Source organism: Scyliorhinus torazame, chromosome 17 (assembly GCF_047496885.1).
Source record: "Scyliorhinus torazame isolate Kashiwa2021f chromosome 17, sScyTor2.1, whole genome shotgun sequence".
Classification (NCBI taxonomy): domain Eukaryota; kingdom Metazoa; phylum Chordata; class Chondrichthyes; order Carcharhiniformes; family Scyliorhinidae; genus Scyliorhinus; species Scyliorhinus torazame.
In genome coordinates this window covers 190,306,153-190,326,198 of record NC_092723.1, presented here as the reverse complement: position 1 = coordinate 190,326,198, position 20,046 = coordinate 190,306,153, and the positions used below count along the sequence as shown (strand labels likewise).

Genomic DNA, 20,046 nt, shown 5'->3' with positions numbered 1-20,046 from the left:
CTCACATCACAAACCAGCCCCCCCCTCACCCCGCAAACCAGCCCCCCCTCACATCACAAACCAGCCCCCCCTCACATCGCAAACCAGCCCCCCCTCACATCGCAAACCAGCCCCCCACACACCGCAAACCAGCCCCCCCTCACATCACAAACCAGCCCCCCCCTCACCCCGCAAACCAGCCCCCCCTCACATCACAACCAGCCACCCCCTCCCACTGCAAACCAGCCCCCTCTCACACCGCAAACCAGCCCCCCCTCACTTCACAACCAACCCCCCCTCACACCGCACACCAGCCCCCCTCCCACCGCAAACCAGCCCCCCCTCACACCACAAACCAGCCCCCCCTCACACCGCAAACCAGCCCCCCCTCACACCGCAAACCAGCCCCCCTCACACCGCAAACCAGCCCCCCCTCACATCACAAACCAGCCCCCCTCACACCGCAAACCAGCCCCCCCTCACACCGCAAACCAGCCCCCTCCACACATCGCAAACCAGCCCCCCCTCACATCACAAACCAGCCCCCCCCTCACACCGAAAACCAGCCCCCCCTCACACCGCAAACCAGCCCCCCCCCACACATCGCAAACCAGCCCCCCCCACACATCGCAAACCAGCCCCCTCCCCTCACATCGAAAAGCTGCCCCCCACCTCCAGCTTTCCTGGGTGCCCCCCTTCTCCCAAGCATGGGGTGACCTGACCTGTCCCCCCCAAGGGACTCCCTAATTAAGGAGACCCCCCACAGTGATCCCCTAAATATTGAGACCTCCCCATGGACCCCTTAATGCAGCTAATGGATGTGAGGGGTTTAAACAGCGGTTTGGAGGCATAGACCCGTGCAGTCTCCAGGTGAGTGTTACAGCTGTAACTGCCTCTGTCTGGACTGCTCCCTAGCTTCCAGATAAGGGTCTCTTTTCTGGGGGTCCCTGAGGAGGGTCTCCCTATTTAGAGGTGCCTGTAGTTAGGGCATCTCTGGGGGACCTTCCTGCTTATGTGGATTCAGGGGGAGCGGGGGGGGGATTCTGGTGGGGGTAGGGTGGGCATGTTTGGCATTGTGGGTGTCGGGTACCCCTCGGGTGGACTTTGTGCCACTCCTGGCTCACAGCGAGATCCGCCACGACATGGCCGTGTTAGTCTACACCTGATGTGATGCACGCCCACGAGATTCCCGGCCCAGAAGACTGGAGAATCACGTTGCCTCGAGAATCTGGTGGCAGCCGCAAAGTGGATGTCATTAAGACCCATTTGCACCCTCACGCTGGCGGTCAGGCGAAAACCCTGATTCTCCCACGAGTGGCGTGCCGGAGAATCAGCAACGCACCCGATCCTGTTTTTATCCATGGTGCACGATTCTCCGCTGCATCGGGAGCCCTGCTAGGGGTAGCGGAGAATCCAGGCCAGTGTTCTGTAGACCTAAACCCTCGGTACAGTCTGTCAGTAAGCCAAGTTCATGCTCTTTTGAAGAAGTACTTGAGAACAAACAGACAGCCTTTTAAAATAAACTATTAATGGATCACTGAGAGCTAAATAAATAAACAATCTTAATTTTCCCTTTGAAACTGCCTGGACTTGTCAATCAAAAAGCTTTCAAGAGGTAATGATGTGTGAAATTGAATGTAAACAATGCAGTTCAAAGCTTTTTGCCATCTAGGATAAATCAACATCTGACATGTGGCAAATCAACATCTGACATGTGGGACTCTTTCAAAGGCTGGCACGTTGGCACAGTGGTTAGCACTGCTGCCTCACAGCTCAAGGGTCCTAGGTTCAAATCCGGCCTCGGGTGACTGTCTGTGTGGAGTTTGCACTTTTTCCCAGTGCCTGCGTGGGTTTCCTCCGGGTGCTCTGGTTTCCTCCCACAGTCCAAAGCTGAGCAGGTTAGGTGGATTGGCCATGATAAATTACCCCTTAGTGTCCAAAAGGTTAGGTGTGATTACTGGGTTATAGGGTGGAGGCATGGGCTTAAGAAGGGTGCTCTTTCCAAGGGCCGGTGTAGACTTGATGGGCCAAATGGTCTCCTTCTGCACCGTAAATTCTATGATTTCTGAAACGTCAGTTAATAAGAATTCAGGACCGGCATGTTCCTGTAAGGATGAAAGATAAGCATGGCGAGTTTCGGGAACCTTGGATAACGAGGGATATTGTGAGCCTAGTCCGAAAGAAAAGGAGGCATTTGTAAGGACTAGGAGGCTGAGAACAGACAAATCCCGTGAGGAATATAAGGAAAGTAGGAAGGAACATAAACAAAGAGTCAGGAGGGCAAAAGGCGTCATGAAAAGCCATTGGCCAACAGGATTAAGGAGAATCCCAAGGCGTTTTATACATGTATAAAGAGAGAGGAGTTAGCCAGGGAAAGGGTTGGCCAACTCAAAGACAGTGGGGGGATTCTATGCGTGGAGCCAGTGGAAATGGGGGAGGTATTAAATGAGTACTTTGCGTCAGTATTCACCAGAGGGAAGGACTTGATGGATGATGAGTCTGGGGAAAGGAGTGCAGATAGTTTGGGTCATGTCGATATCAAAAAGGAGGAGGGGTTGGGCATCTTGAAAAACATTAAGGTAGATAAGTCCCCAGGGCCTGATGGGATCTACCCCAGAATACTGAGAGAAACAAGGGAGGAAATTGCTGGGGACTTGACAGAAATCTTTGCATCCTCACTGGCTACAGGTGAGGTCCCAGAGGATTGGAGAATAACCAATGTTGTTCCTTTGTTTAAGGAGGATAGCAAGGATAATCCAGGTAATTACAGTGGTAGGGAAATTATTGGAGAGGATTCTTCGAGACAGGATTTACTCCCATTTGGAAACAAGTGGACGTATTAGCGAGAGGCAGCATGGTTTTGTGAAGGGGATGTTGTGTCTCGCTAACCTGATCAAATATTTTGAGGAAGTGACGAAGATGATTGATGCAGGTCGGGCAGTGGATGTTGTCTATATGGACTTCAGTAAGGCCTTTGACAAGGCCTCTCATGGTAGACTGGTACAAAAAGTGAAGTTACACAGGATCAGAGGTGAGCTGGCAAGATGGATACAGAACTGGCTAGGTCACAGAAGGCAGAGAGTAGCAATGGAAGGGTGTTTTTCTAATTGGAGGGCTGTGACTAGTGGTGTTCCGCAAGGTTCAGTACTGGGATCTTTGCTGTTTGTAGTATATATAAATGATTTGGAGGAAAATGTAACTGGTCTGATTAGTAAGTTTGCGGACGACACAAAGGTTGGTGGAATTGCGGATAGCGATGAGGACTGTCAGAGGATACAGCAGAATATAGATCGGTTGGAGACTTGGGTGAAGAGATGGAGGAAGGTGGAGTTTAATCCGGACAAATGTGAGGTAATGCATTTTGGAAGGGCTAATGCAGGTAGGGAATATACAGTAAATGGCAGAACCCTCAAGAGTATTGACAGTCAGAGAGATCTAGGTGTACAGGTCCACAGTTCACTGAAAGGGGCAACACAGGTGGAGAAGGTAGTCAAGAAGGCATACGGCATGCTTGCCTTCATTGGCCGGGGCATTGAGTATAAAAATTGGCAAGTCATGTTGCAGCTGTATAGAACCTTAGTTAGGCCACACTTGGAGTATAGTGTTCAATTCTGGTCGCCACACTACCAGAAGGATGTGGAGGCTTTAGAGAGGGTGCAGAAGAGATTTACCAGGATGTTGCCTGGTCTGGAGGGCATTAGCTATGAGGAGCAGTTGGAGAAACTTGGTTTGTTCTCACTGGAATGACGGAGGTTGAGGGGCGACCTGACAGAAGCTTACAAGATTATGAGGGCATGGACAGAGTGGATACCCTGGAAGTAGAGGTGGTTTTAGGTAAGAGGGGCAGCATGGTCAGCACAGGTTTAGAGGGCCGAAGGACCTGTTCCTGTGTTGCACTTTTCTTTGTTCTTTGTTCACAGGCATAATTTGAGGCTTCAAAACTTTAAAGGACAGTAAATACTTTCACAGACATTTCACAGATCTTTGAATTGGGTAATACGGACTGACTCTATAAAGGGTTTTGGGGTAAATATGGGAACATGTTCACTTTATTATCAGCGATATTGGGCTGGATTCCCCATTCTCTATTCTGGAGACTCTGAATTCCTGGACAGAGCCCACCAGAATGCCCGGCAGCGGGTTTCGCTGCCTTTGACAGGATGCCCCGGTCCAGGGTGCGATTGGCGGGATGCATATCCCCCTATCAGCCCGTGCAGATGACAGGCCGCTCTACACCAACCTAAAGGGCTTCCACTTTGTGGTGGCATGTATTAGGGGTAATACGGTACACCACACGTCGACAGGCTATTGGTGGAGGGATGCCAGGTCCTGATAGGATCTGCCACCTACTGGACTCCACCCAGAAATGCCGGTATAAGAACCCAGTTTTTCCCTCCATTTCCCTCAGCAGTTGCATTCTGTAACCACGCTGCTGGGGATAAAGTTCTGCTTAATAAAGCCTTCAATTGACATTACCTCAACCTGCCTCGCGTCACATTGACGGTGCTACACACTTCATGAACATGCAGCTGATACGTGACCATCAGATGCGCACCATGGATGAATGTGGCCGATAGCCGGGCAGTATGCAACACCTGCATCCTGGCACCCTCGCGATTCCTAGCCTCTTCCAAAATTCTTTGGACTCTGGAATGGTTTCTACAGTTTGGAGGGCAACAAATGTAACCCCACTATTCAAAAAGGGAGGTAGAGAGAAAACAGGGAACTATAGACCAGTGAGACTAACATTGGCAGCAGGGAAGTTGCTGGATTTCATAGCGCAGCATTTAGAAAGCATTTGTTAAATAATGGTGTAATCAGACAGTCAGCATGGAGACTGGGGGCTTTTCACAGTAACTTCATTGAGGTGTTAATGTGAGCCTACTTGTGACACTAATAAGATTATTATTACTATAAATCCCTAAGTACGAGTAATGTCACATGTATCCATTCGATAGTTTCATACTTGGAGCTGTAGCTCTGGGCTGTACCTCCTGGGGCAATCTTGTCTGGTATTTATGATGCTGTAATTGTACAACTCATTTCTGGTATTAGATAAAGAGGAATGTGTACAGGGGGCGGTACAGGGGGGTACAGGGGGTACGGGGGGGGTACAGGGGGGGTACAGAGGGGTACAGGGGGTGGTACAGGGGGGTACAGGGGGGTGGTACAGGGGGGTACGGGGGGGTTACAGGGGACAGTACAGGGGGGTACAGGGGGTGGTACAGGGGGGGTACGGGGGAGCGTACAGGGGACAGTACAGGGGGGGTACAGGGGACAGTACAGGGGGTAAGCTGCTCACTACCTTCCTCGTCTGAACCAGCACTTGGAAGAAATTAAAGGAAAACGTTGCCTGTTGTGTCCTGAGCTTTGCAAACACGGGCAGGTCGATCACATTCAGGCCTCTGCTTGTTGCAAACAGCGGAAATTCATAACCCCCATTACTCGTTTGTTTGACTGGCAGGGCATGTTTTTAGCTGCACCGTGTCGGTGCAGAATTCCACTCGGGATGATGGGATGTGTTGGCTTTAACTCCTGCAGGATAATTGCGAGGCTGTCATGTTCTATTGTGGAAAGTGCCCAATACGCCTCAGATTTCCCTGGATGTGGAAGGTCTTTCAAAAATTTCACAAGAATGATTCCAGGGATGAAGAACCGTGTATCCATGAGGATAGATTGGAGAGGTTGGGACGGTTTTCTTGGAGAGAGGGCGGCTGAGAGGAGACTTGATGGAGATATTCACACCCTGAGGGGTGTGGACAGGGTAAACAGTGAGAGACGGTCCTCGAGAGAGAGAGAGAACCAGAGGCATTGGTTCTGGATAGTTAGCAAAAGAAGTAGAAGTAATGTGAGGAAAAATGTTTCACCCCAGAGGCTGTAAAGAGTCTGCAATGAACTTCCAGCGAGGGCGATGGAGGCAGTTCCGCTCGGGAATTCTCAAGGGAATTGGATTTTTCGATGAAAAGAAAGAATGCGCACAGTTACGAGAATAAGGCGGGGGAGTGGGACTTGGTAGAATGGTCTTTCAGAGGGCTAGTACACACAGCTTGGCCAAAAGGCCTTGTTCTGCATTGTAAAGACTCTGTGATCAACCAGATAATGTTAATTTGGAGACACACACGTGGAGCAATAAAGGTGAAAGCTTTACCCCCTTTGGAATGTTTAATCATGAGTTAAACGTGACTATTAATAACAGAAAATGCACAAAATACTCAGCGAGTCAGATGGCACTTGTGGAAAAGGAAACTTCTGCAGCGGCATCCTCCATCGGCGGGAATTCTCCACTCCGCCAGCACCGCCCCCCCCCAGCACCGCCCCCCCAGCAACCCACCCCCACCCCGCCAGCAGCACCCCACCAGCAGCACCCACACCCACCCCACCCACCCCCACCCCACCAGCAGCACCCACCCCCACCCCACCCACCCCCACCCCACCAGCAGCACCCACACCCACCCCACCCACTCCCACCCCCGCCAGCAGCACCCACACCCACCCCACCCACCCCCACCCCGCCAGCAGCACCCCACCAGCAGCACCCACACCCACCCCACCCACCCCCACCCCGCCAGCAGCACCCACACCCACCCCACCAGCAGCACCCACACCCACCACACCCACCCCCACCCCGCCAGCAGCACCCACCCCCACCCCGCCAGCAGCACCCACACCCACCCCACCCACCCCCACCCCGCCAGCAGCACCCCACCAGCAGCACCCACCCCCACCCCACCCACCCCCACCCCGCCAGCAGCACCCACACCCACCCCACCAGCAGCACCCACACCCACCCCACCCACCCCCACACCCGCCAGCAGCACCCACACCCACCCCCCAGCAACCCACCCCCACACCCGCCAGCAGCACCCCACCAGCAGCACCCACACCCACCCCACCCACCCCCACCCCCGCCAGCAGCACCCACCCCCACCCCGCCAGCAGCACCCACACCCACCCCACCCACCCCCACCCCGCCAGCAGCACCCACACCCACCCCACCCACCCCCACACCCGCCAGCAGCACCCACACCCACCCCACAGCAACCCACCCCCACACCCGCCAGCAGCACCCCACCAGCAGCACCCACACCCACCCCACCCACCCCCACCCACCAGCAGCACCCACACCCACGCGCTACCCGATGACGTGGGGGTGGCCACAATGGGAAACTCCATTGGCCGGCCGGCTCCAGGATGGAGAATCCCGCTGCCGGGGGCGGGGGGAGGGGGGGGTACCATCCCAGAAAATGGGGCTGGTGGGAGGGCGAATCCTGCCCCTGATGTTTCAGGCTGATTTCTGCAGTTATTCAGTCTTTTGGCAGCTTACATGTGATATTTATGTTGATAAATCAAAGTACATCTATCGATCGTATATATCTATATGTCAAGATATATATCTATATAATCTGTGTATCTGTATATCTAGTATATATCTATGTATGTATATACCTAGGATATTCTGGGCAGGATCTTTGGCTGTTGCTGCAGAATCTCTCTGGTGAAGCTGCTTTGCCGTCAGGAGGAACGGCGATGACAATCTCTCATTCCAGCCTCATTGGCATTTTTCAAGTTTCAGCCAAGGCAGGGCCTCGTCCTCGAAGGGAGGGGCTGCCAAAGGCCTGGAGCTGGTGGCAAACTGTGGCAGAGTGAGGCCACATTCATTTGAAACTATGACACCTCCTACCCCTTCTCCCATCAAGTTTAAGATTGTTTTTAAGTGCGGGGGTATTAAATACTCTCCCCCGATCTGTGGGGTCAGCAGTGCACTGTGTTCAGGATTGCAATCCTGACATTGTTCCCATCTTTGTAGATTGAGTCATTTCAGGACCTTTTCAGGGAAGCAGAGCGACCAGGATTATTTTATATTCTGTTTATCTCCAGGAAAAGATCAAAGTGTATTTTATTATTTTATTGTTATTTATTACTTTATTATTTTATCGTCTAGCAACACAAAATTCAAACTTGCGTAAAAATGGAAAATGTATTGCGAGAGAATTCAGTTTGACTTTAGGCAAATGAAGTATCCACAACGCAGCAGGAAGTTTAAAATAATAAATTGAATTGCTCTGAATGTCTGAATAAACTTTCCTTTCTTTCCCAGCCAACATTCTCACAGTAATCATTCTTTCTCGGTTGGTGGCTCGGAGACAGAAGTCCTCCTACAATTACCTCCTGGCCCTTGCTGCTGCAGATATACTCGTCCTTTTCTTCATTGTCTTTGTGGATTTTCTGCTTGAAGACTTCATTTTGGGTGAACAACTGCCTCAAGTACTGGACAAAATAATTGGAGTGTTAGAATTCTCCTCTAATCACACGTCGATCTGGATAACTGTTCCTTTAACCATTGACAGGTACATTGCTGTCTGTCACCCACTAAAGTACCACACAGTGTCATACCCGGCTCGCACTAGGAAAGTGATATTGAGCGTCTACATCATCTGCTTCTTCACCAGCATCCCGTACTACTGGTGGCCCAACATCTGGAGTGAAAATTATACAAGTACTTCCATGCATCAGATCTTGATTTGGGTCCACTGCTTCACTGTATACCTAGTGCCGTGTTCAATTTTCTTTCTTCTCAACTCAATCATTGTTCATAAACTTAAAAGGAAAAGTCATTTCCGCATGCGGGGTTACTCAACAGGAAAGACAACAGCTATTCTACTCACTATTACAACCATATTTGCAATACTTTGGGCACCAAGAATGGTCATGATTCTTTACCATGTCTACGTATCGCCGATAAATAATGGTTGGTTGGTGCACATTGTGTCAGATGTCGCCAACATGCTTGCGTTGTTAAACACAGCCATTAACTTCTTCCTTTATTGCTTCATCAGTAAACGATTCCGCACAATGGCAGCTGGGACACTGAAGGCCTTCATTAAGTGTGAGAAACAACCTGTGCATTTTTACACAAACCACAACTTTTCAATCACAAGTAGCCCCTGGATCTCCCCTGCCAACTCCCACTGCATCAAGATGCTTGTATACCAATACGATAAGGATGGAAAACCTCTGAAGATATCACCTTGAATTGGAAACTTAGCACCAAAGTGGGAAGCATTATTTGAAGATCACAATGTCTGATCATTTAAGTAAATGCATTTTAATGTCAACTTCTGCTTTTAGCACCATTTTAATATGACTTTGCTCACCGTTGAGATGTATCTGCACATTTGGCATTTATTTAATATTCTCCAAGAGGAAATTAACAATGACATGCAAGTTACCTTGAGATCTTTGTATGGAAGATGGAGCAAGAAAATGTGTGGACGAGGAAGCAAAAACTGGTGCAAAAGGATTACAAATTGCAAAAAAATGACTGAGTGCTTAATTTACAATCACTTATACCAAAAGATTATATGCTATGTATTCCTTAAGAGTCCTAAAGGATTTTATGATACAAGTTTTGTTGAGTGGAATGACAGTACCTGGGTGTTCAGTGTTTAATTCAATAGGATTTTACAGTGCAAATATAGGTGAATGTTTTCTGCAAACATACATGAACATATTTAATTGATCCTGCTTGTGAATTATTTAGGGATGTACTCAGGTGAGATATATGAATAGTTGTGAACTCTACATTTACACCTGTGTTTTATCTGGGATTTTCAAAAACATGTTTTTCTCACTAATTCAGAGGGATTTCCTTGAACAGTCACCAGGTATAAGAAGGGTGGAGCTGAGAGAGGACCAATGCTGACTTCAGGCCCAAAAGCTAAAGCTAATTAATTGCAGTCCCCATGCTATTCATTAAACAGGCATTTATCAAATCTGGTGTTTTGCAAAGAGGAAAAGAATCAATTTGATTCCAGAGAATGTATTGCAATAATTGTATAGACTTTATACACAGAAGCAAAGAGATTGTGAACTTTTCGAAGTTATCACCAAGAAATAGCCTGTCAGCAAACACAAATTGCACTCAGAGATCTTGAAATGTGTTTGTTCTATAAACAGCACTTTGGACATTCTCTGAAACACAGCTTTTGTAATGATGTGCTACTAACAACATTGTGAAGATTGATATTACTGCATATTGTACAACTAGAACAACACAATCCTAACAGTAATTCCCGTCCACGCGCCAACATCCTTATCTCCATTTCATTTGTATAACTGTTCTGTAAACACATTTTTAAAGAGTTGAAATTGTACAAGAGGAGTCTGGTTTTAGGACCGCAGACGATGATAAGTTCACATTGTTATTCCTTATTTAAAACATCCAACTGAGTGAATCAGGACTTTAAAGACATATTTTTAATAGAGTGGTTGTATTGTGAATGCAATGTGATTGTTGAACATTATTATTCCTGCTTACAATACTTTGCACAATAAATTTAAAAGAATGCTAACTGACAAGTTTTATATGTTCATTAATTATTAAGTTTTCACCTACAGTCTAATAAATGACGCCACAGTCCTAGATGACCAGAGGCTGCTTTCCCCTTTGAGGGAGAGAGCTGACTGGTGATGATTTAACCTGAGAATGACCACACCTCAGGCGAGGGACAAGGTTGTGAAGACGGGGTCTTCATTAATAATCTCAGCCAGTACGGGAATTGAACCCACGCTGCTGACCTTGTTCTGCATCACAAACCAGCTGTCCAGCTAACCGTCCGCCCGATAGATTAAATGTTTTTACTGCCTTAATTATGGATATTATCTGAATGTGGTTTTCTCATCAGCTACTTCTTGTTAAGAGATTAACCAAATCCTACACTTTCCATCGACTGTACTACATCTGATTTAGCTGTTTGTGGTTCAGTAAATACTTTTCCGACATTTAAATTAATTTCAGGAAATATGTTCTTTGTCTTTGATTTCCTTAATTAATTAATTTCAGGTGATGTCCAATATTGCTCAAAACTGATCGTGCAAAATTATTATTTGATCTGTCTATTTGTTGAATTTTCTCTTTTCTTGAATTTTCAGTATTTATGGGGAATGATTTCAAAATGTACGTTTCAGTTTCTAAAAGGGACCTGGTATTCTGTTAACTCTGCACTGCAGGTCATTATGTATAAACACATAATGATTTCTTTTTGAAATGACTTGAATATTCTCTTTATTTTCTGTACATTTAAACAGTAAAAGCAAAGCTGTAATATCCGAATGGCCGGTATTAAAATATACAACATCATCGTTTCACAATATTGACAAAAGTGATCTCAAACTTTCCATTAGTCACCAAAACATTGTTACCAAGAATCATCATAAAATTAAGTATCAGAGAAAATATCAGTGTGAACATTTTCATTACTCGTCTGTGGTGAAAATATACAGCAGCATCTGTAAATTTCCGATAGTTGGGACTTTATTTTTTATGAAGATACAAACATAGACATCAAAATATCCAGATCTCATGAGATTCTAATTAGATACATGAATTACTAGTTACTTTACTGTCATTCAGAATTGATAAATAAAATATCAGCTACAGCGATGACAGAGAAACAACCAAAACAAAAGCACTGGGGTGAAAGTGGTCTCTGAAGCATTGTGAAACGGGTGTGCAGAGAATCAGGAGCTCATTGCTCACCACATTCAATCCCTTTTCCACTGAAATTCACAGAACCAGAGTTCAAACGCATTTTGGAGACATTTCCTGGTCTCAGTGTTGCTTTTATTTGGTTTGAAATTTAACATTTTGGCACTATATTCCAAATCCATTTCAGACAGAGATGAGGAGGAATTTCATCTAAGAGGAAAGTGAATCTGTGGAATTCTTTACCACAGAGGGCTGTAGAGGCTGGGTGGTTAAGTATGTTCAATGCTGAGATAGAGAGAATTTTAATCAGGGAGGGCAACCAGGATTATGGGGATAAGGCAGGAAAGTGGAGTTAAGGGGACCGGAGAATTGCGGCCAATCACGCGCGCACGGTCAACGTGGCGCCGGTCGGGGGCCAATCCGCCATGACCCTCGGGACACACCGGCTCGGAGTCGCCGATCGCCGCTGCGTGTGTCCAACAGGGGTCTGCCGGCAACTGGCCGAGTTCCCGCCGGCGTGGTTCACTCCTAGTTCCATCAGAACTCAGTCCGCGGCTGCCCTGGTGGGGGACGGGGGATCCGTCACCGGAGGGCCTCCAGGACGCGAATTTACTTCTCCTTAGTAATGGTCACTGCACTCACCTCTGCCCCCTGATTCTCCTGGAGCTCTGGTATCCCACTGGTGTCTTCCACCGTGAAGACTGATGCAAAGTAACTATTTAGTTTGTTTGCCATTTCTTTGTTTCCTATTATTACTTCTCCAGCCACATTTTCTAGTCATCCAATGTCTATTTTTGCCTCTCGCGTACCTTTTATATATTGAGAAAAACTCTTCCTATCTTCCTTTATATTATTAGCTAGCTTGCACTCATACTTAGTCTCCTCCTCCCTTATTGCTTTTTTCGCTTTAAAAGGCTTCCCAATCCTCTGGCTGCCCACTTATCCTCACCACTTTGTATGCTTTTTCCTTTTGCTTTTATGCTGTCCTTGACTTCCCTCATCAGCCATGGATGCCTTGTCCTTCCCTTAGCATGTTTTCTCCTCCTTGGGATGAATTTCTGTTGTGCCTCCCAAATAACCCCCAAAAACTCCTGCCATTGCTGTTCCACTGTCTTCCCTGCTAGTCTCCTTTTCCAATCAACTCTGGCCTGCTCCTCCCTCATGTCTTTGTAGTTCCCCTTATTTAATTGTAATACCGTTACATCTGATTGCAGCTTCTCCCTCTCAAACCGCAGGGTAAATTCTATCCTATTGTGGTCACTGCTCCCCAAGGGTTCCTTCACCTAACAGTTCCCTAATCAAGTCTGCCTCATTACACATCGCCAAATCCAGAATTGCCTGTTCCCCAGTAGGCTCTGTCACAAGCTGCTCCAAAAAAACATCTCTTAAACATTCCCCAAATTCCTTTCCTTGGGATCCACTCCCAACCTGATTTTCCCAGTCCACCTGCATACTGAAGTCCCCCATGATTATTGTAATATTGCCTTTTTTACATGTCTTTTCTATCTCCTGATTTATTTTCTGCCCCACATCCTGACTACTGCTAGGGGGCCTGAACATAACTCCCATCAGGGTCTTTTTACCTTTGCGATTCCTCAACTCTACCCACAGAGATTCTATGCCTTCTGATCCTATATCGCTCCTTGCTATCGATTTAACTTCATTCCTTACTTTTTTCTAAATAAATGTTTTATTAAAGCTTTTCCAACCAACGTTTTTACAGAACAAAGATAGAACTACAATGGGAGAACCCCATCAAGGACCCTCTCAAGGCAAACTTTATTCGCTCCAGTCTGAGGAACCCCGCCATATCGCTAACCCAGGTCTCCACACTCAGGGGTTTTGAGTCCCTCCACATTAGCAAGATCCGTCTCCGGGCTACCAGGGAGGCAAAGGCCAGCACCTCGGCCTCTTTCGCTTCCTGCACTCCCGGATCCTCCGACACCCCAAATATCGCTACTGTTGGACTCCCCTTCACCCGAGTGTCCAAAATCCTACACATCACCCTCGCAAACCCCTGCCAGAATTCTTTAAGCGCCGGGGATGCCCAAAACATATGGGCATGGTTCGCCAGACTCACTGCACATCTCGGGCACCTGTCCTTCACCCCAAAAAACTCACTCATTCTTGCCACCGTTATATGCGCCCGATGCACCACCTTAAACTGGATTAATCCGAGCCTGGCATATGATGAGGAGTTCATCCTGCCCAGGGCGTCGGCCCACAGGCCCTCATCCAGCTCCTCACCCAGCTCCTCCTCACACTTGCCCTTCAACTCCCCCACTGAGGCTTCCTCCACCTCCTGCAGCTCCTTAAAAATGTCCGACACCTTCCCCTCCCCTACCCAGATGCCAGACACCACCCTGTCCTGGATCCTACGCGGGGGCAGCAGCGGAAATGTCCCCACCTGTTTTCTAAGAAAGTCCCGAACCTGGAGGTACCTGAACGCATTCCCCGGGGGCAGGCGGAGCTTCTCCTCCAGCGCCTGCCGCTTGGGAAAGTCCCGTCTCTAATCAGGTCCCCCATCCTCCTAATACCTGCCCTATACCAGCCTTGGAACCCCCCCATCCATCCTACCTGGAGCAAATCTATGGTTGTTCCGTATCGGGGTCCACACAGAGGCCCCCTCCTCCTGCCTGTGACTCCTCCACTGCCCCCAAATCCTCAGTGCCACCGCCACCACCAGACTTGAGGTGTATCTATCATCAAGGAAGAAATAGCGAGGCATCTGGATGGAAATTGTCCCATTGGACAGACGCAGCATGGGTTCATAAAGGGCAGATCGAGCCTAACTAATTTAGTGGAATTTTTTGAGGATATTACCAGTGCGGTAGATAACGGGGAGCCAATGGATGTGGTGTATCTGGATTTCCAGAAAGCCTTTGACAAGGTGCCACACAAAAGGTTGCTGCATAAGATAAAGATGCATGGCATTGAGGGTAAAGTGGTAGCATGGATAGAGGATTGGTTAATTAATAGAAAGCAAAGAGTGGAGATTAATGGGTGTTTCTCTGGTTGGCAATCAGTAGCTAGTGGTGTCCCTCAGGGATCAGTGTTGGGCCCACAACTGTTCACAATTTACATAGATGATTTGGAGTTGGGGACCAAGGGCAATGTGTCCAAGTTTGCAGACGACACTAAGATAAGTGGTAAAGCAAAAAGTGCAGAGGATACTGGAAGTCTGCAGAGGGATTTGGATAGGCTAAGTGAATGGGCTAGGGTCTGGCAGATGGAATACAATGTTGACAAATGTGAGGTTATCCATTTTGGTAGGAATAACAGCAAAAGGGATTATTATTTAAATGATAAAATATTAAAACATGCTGCTGTGCAGAGAGACCTGGGTGTGCTAGTGCATGAGTTGCAAAAAGTTTGTTTTCAGGTGCAACAGGTGATTAAGAAGGCAAATGGAATTTTGTCCTTCATTGCTAGAGGGATGGAGTTTAAGACTAAGGAGGTTCTGCTGCAATTGTATAAGGTGTTCGTGAGGCCACACCTGGAGTATTGTGTTCAGTTTTGGTCTCCTTACTTGAGAAAGGACGTACTGGCACTGGAGGGTGTGCAGAGGAGATTCACTAGGTTAATCCCAGAGCTGAAGGGGTTGGATTACGAGGAGAGGTTGAGTAGACTGGGACTGTACTCGTTGGAATTTAGAAGGATGAGGGGGGATCTTATAGAAACATATAAGATTATGAGGATAAATGCGGGCAGGTTGTTTCCACTAGCGGGTGAAAGCAGAACTAGGGGGCATAGCCTCAAAATAAGGGGAAGTAGATTTAGGACTGAGTTTAGGAGGAACTTCTTCACCCAAAGGGTTGTGAATCTATGGAATTCCTTGCCCAGTGAAGCAGTAGAGGCTCCTTCATTAAATGTTTTTAAGATAAAGATAGATAGTTTTTTGAAGAACAAAGGGATTAAGGGTTATGGTGTTCGGGCCGGAAAGTGGAGCTGAGTCCACAAAAGATCAGCCATGATCTCATTGAATGGCGGAGCAGGCTCGAGGGGCCAGATGGCCGACTCCTGCTCCTAGTTCTTATGTTCTTATGTATCGCGCCGGTGAGAACGGCAGCGGAGCCGTGACTAGTGCCCCTAGGCCTTTGCATGACGCTGCCTCCAGCCGCCCCCTCCTCCATCATCCTTCCTAATCATGGCCACATTGCCACATTGGCCGCCCAATAATAGCTGCAGAAGTTCAGCAGAGCCAGTTAAGTTGAGCCTGTGCGGGGCATCCCAGTTCCTGGTCACTTGTATCCCCAAGTACCGAAAGCTCCTCTCCACTATCCTGAGCGGGAGCTCCCTCAGTCTCTCCTCCTGGCCCCTAGTGTGGACCACGAACCGCTCACTCTTCCCCACGTTCAGTTTATACCCCGAGAAACTCCCGAAGTCCCTACGGATCCGCATGACCTCCCCCATCCCCTCTAACGGGTCCGAAATGTACAACAGCAGGTCATTCGCGTAGAGGGAGACCCGGTGATCCTCCACCCCGCGCACCAGCCCCCTCCAATCCCCCGAAGTCCTGAGCGCAATGGCCAACGGCTCAATTGCCAGGGCAAACAGCAACGGGGACAGGGGACACCCCTGTCTCGTCCCCCGGTGCAGACTGAAATACTCCGGCCTTAGCCGGTTTGTGGACACACTCGCTACAGGGGCCTGATACTGCAGCTTGACCCACCCTATAAATCCCTCCCCAAATCCAAACCTGCCTAGCGCCTCCCACAGATACTCCCACTCCACCCTGTCAAAGGCCTTCTCCGCGTCCATCGCAGCCACCACTTCCGCACCCCCCCCCCCTCCGAGGGCATCATGATAATATTCAGGAGCCTCCTCACATTCGCGTTCAGCTGCCTGCCCTTAACGAAACCCGTCTGGTCCTCCCCAATCACTCCCGGGACACAGTCCTCTATTCTGGAGGCCAGAACTTTTGCCAACAGTTTGGCGTCTACATTCAGGAGCAATATCGGCCTGTAGGACCCACACTGAAGCGGGTCCTTCTCCTTCTTCAGGATAAGCGAGATCAATGCCTGCGACATTGTCGGGGGGAGGGTCCCTCTCTCCTTTGCCTCATTGAAGGTCCTTAGCAGGAGCGGGCTCAGTAGCTCCGAGAACTTCTTATAAAATTCTACAGGGAAGCCGTCCGGACCCAGGGCCTTGCCCGACTGCATGCCTGCCAGCCCCCTGACTACCTCCTCCAACTCAATTGGGGCCCCCAATCCCTCCACCCGCCATACTTCCACCCTCGGGAACCTCAACCGGTCCATAAACTGCCTCATCCCTTCCCCCTCCCCAGGGGGTTCCGACTCGTATCACTTCCCGTAGAACTCCCTGAAGGATTCATTGACCCTCTCTGGGCTCAGCACCATGTTGCCCTCCTTATCTCGCACACCCCCAATCTCTCTAGCCGCCTCCCTCTTGCACAGCTGGTGCGCCAGCCTCCTACTCGCCTTCTCCCCATACTCGCAGACTGCCCCTTTCACTTTCCTCAGCTGCACCTCCGCCTTCCCCGTGGACAGCAAGTCGAACACCGCCTGAAGTTTCCGGCGTTCGTTCAACAGCCCCCCCTCTGACGCCTCCGCGTACCTCCTGTCTACCCTGAGTATCTCTCCCACCAGTCTCTCCCTCTCCATCCTCTCCCTCTTGTCTTCTGCACTGTAAATTCTATGATGATGATTGTCTCTGTGGGACCTAATGGAGATTAACTCTCCCCTAATGACCGCCTTCAGAGCCTCCCAAACCACTGCCACCGTCACCTCTCCTGTGTCATTCGCTCCCACATAATTCTCAATCCTCCTCCTTATCCGCCCGCACACCTCTCCGTCCGCCAGCAGCCCCACATCCAGTCTCCAGAGAGGGCGCTGACCCCGCTCCGCCCCCAGCCGCACATTTCACCCCCATACAACTGTCCCTGAGTTCAGGTCCAGCTTCTCGTGCCTGATGAACGACCACGCCTCATCCGGCGTATCAAAGTAATGGTGCCTGTCCTGGTATGTTACCCAGAGTCTCGCCGGATGTAGGCGCCCAAACTTCACCCCTTTACCGTGGAGCACCGCCTTCGCCCGGTTGTACCCCGCACGCCTCCCAGTCAACTCAGCTCCCAAGTCCTGGTAGATGCGGATCGCACTGTTCTCCCACTTACTGCTCCGCTCTTTCTTCGCCCACCGCAGGACTCGCTCCCAGTCTGTCAAACGCTGAAACCGTGTCACCATCGCCCTCGGTGGCTCGTTCACCCTCAGTTTTCTGGCCAGAACCCTGTGCGCCCCATCCAGCTCCACGGGCCGCGGGAAGGCCCCCGCGCACATCAGCATCCCCAACATTGTGGCCACGTACGTGCTCGCGTCGGCCCCCTCCGCTCCTTCGGGAAGGCCCAGGATCCGCAGATTGTGGCTCCGGGATCTGTACTCAAGGCCATCCAGCCTCTCCTGCCATCTCTTATGTAGCGTCTCATGCGCCTTCACCTTCACCGCCAGGCCCAGGATCTCGTCCTCATTCTCCGTCACCTTCCTCCTCGCCTCCTTGATCTCCTTCTCCTGCGCCTTCTGGACCACCACAATCTTCTCCATGGAAGCCAACATCTCCGTTTTAAGCTCCACAAAGCACCTTTTTAAGAATTCTTGTTGTTCTTTGGCCCACTGGGCCCACACCGCCCGATCTTCTCTAGCCGCCATTTTGTTTCCCCGGACCTTCTCTACCTTCCCCGCGTTTGCACGTCTGCCGGTCTCACTCCTCGTTCTCTCCACGCAGCCCCGGGGAGAACCTCCCCACCACCCATTCCCACACCGGTCTCAGCCTCCAAATGTCCCGTTGTCTCAGCTGTCCCGTTCAGCGGCCCGAAATACCGACCTCGGCGGGAGCTGCCGTGAACGCGCGACCTAGCATCGTGGCCGCCGCTGGAAGTCCAACTTCATTCCTTACTAACAATGCAACCCCGCCCCCTTCGCCCAACTGCCTGTCCTTTCGATAGGACCCATATCCTTGGATATTTAGATCCCAGCCCTGATCCCCTTGCAGCCACGTCTCTGTGATGCCCACAACATTGTACCGGCCTATTTCAATGTGCGCAACAAGCTCATCTACCTTGTTCCGTATACTGCGCGCATTTAGGTCCAACACCCTCAGTCCTGCATTGACCACCTCCCTTCTCACACGTGTCACCTTTTTTGCTCTGCCTGAGGGTGATGTTGTTCTTTTATTTTGATTCTCTATTTCTCCTTCAGTTATTACATCTTCTCAGCTCACATTCTGGTTCCCACCGCCCCTGCCATACGAGTTTAAATCCTCCTGAGTGAATTTAGCAAACCTCCCAGCCAGGATATCAGTTTCATCATCTGATGAGATGGGATTCTTACCCAGGTTCCCAAATGTTGCCCTGGATTTACTAGCCCAGTGACACTGCCTCCCCTGAAATATCACGCGACATGTATGTACCGAATTCCTTCATACTTGTTATCTAACTTTGCTGCTCATATATAGTTCAGACATTTATAGAAATTAGTCTTTGAAATAAATAACAAAATTAGTGAATAACATGATGTTCTGAAGAAAAAATACCCAACAAGTATATTGGTGAAATTCATCAGTGGAATATTAAAGATATGAAATAAACAAAATAAACATTTGTTTGTGAATTGATTTAAAATATGAATATGAATATAATATATTGAACTGTTGTATTTGTCTGAATGTTTTTGTGAAATGCAGATTATAATGTTTCTGCATTTTACATTGTAGAATATCTACATTTTTAAAAATAAACTATTGGAAATAAAGAATGATTTTGCATTTATTTCGAATCCTCCATAATCTCAGACACCCCAAAGCTGTTCACAGTTAACTTTGAAATGTTGGCCTTGTTATTGGCCAGGGTTTGGAGAACCCCAAAGTGTATCATGGAGTTCACCTGACCCACAACTTTTAATAGATTGTGGTATGGGGAGCACATGGCCCACTCTACAGGTGTGGTACAGCAGAAATGGAAAAGTATTTTTTAAACCAAAACAATGTTTATTCTATGAACTCAAGTTAACCTTTTTAAAACAGTGAACATCTTAGCAACCATTAATTCAAATACACCCCCCAAAGAATACAACACTAAGTAATCGTGAAAAAGTCTCTTTGAACAAGAAGGTCTCTGCATGATCTGGTTTAGCACAGTGGGCTAAACAGCTGGCTTGTAGTGCAGAACAAGACCAGCAACGCGGGTTCAATTCCCGTACCGGCCTCCCTGAACAGCCGCCGGAATGTGGTGACTAGAGGCTTTTCACAGTAACTTCATTGACGCCTACTTGTGACACTAAGTGATTATTATTATTATTATTATTATGATCCATCCATTTCTCTGCGCCTCGGCATTTCTCTTTAAAGTCAGATACTTTAGTTCAATCTGATCACAGAGTCCCTTGTAATTCTCCAACACAGGAGCATTGGTGATCACAGCTTTCAGGCAGTCAAATGCCTGTTGAATCTCTGCTGACAACTGAAATTTTTGACGTTTCTTCAGCAAGTCCATCAGTGGAGCAAATCACGCAACAAAACATTTGCACAAATGTTCAATCAAATCCACTCATGCCAAGAAATTGCATTAT

At 48.7% G+C, this 20,046-nt stretch overlaps 1 protein-coding gene across 2 annotated transcripts in view; it reads left to right on the top strand.

The window, feature by feature from the left end:
* gpr139 (G protein-coupled receptor 139) overlaps positions 1–14,446 on the top strand; it is a 118,087-nt gene extending 103,641 nt beyond the window's left edge. For both annotated transcript variants that reach the window (XM_072481894.1, XM_072481895.1), the window contains one exon: positions 8,078–14,446. In XM_072481894.1, coding sequence (XP_072337995.1) covers positions 8,078–9,012 — 935 coding nt within the window. In that variant the 3' untranslated portion in view covers positions 9,013–14,446. The remainder of the gene's footprint in view (positions 1–8,077) is intronic.
* Positions 14,447–20,046: the final 5,600 nt, after the last annotated feature.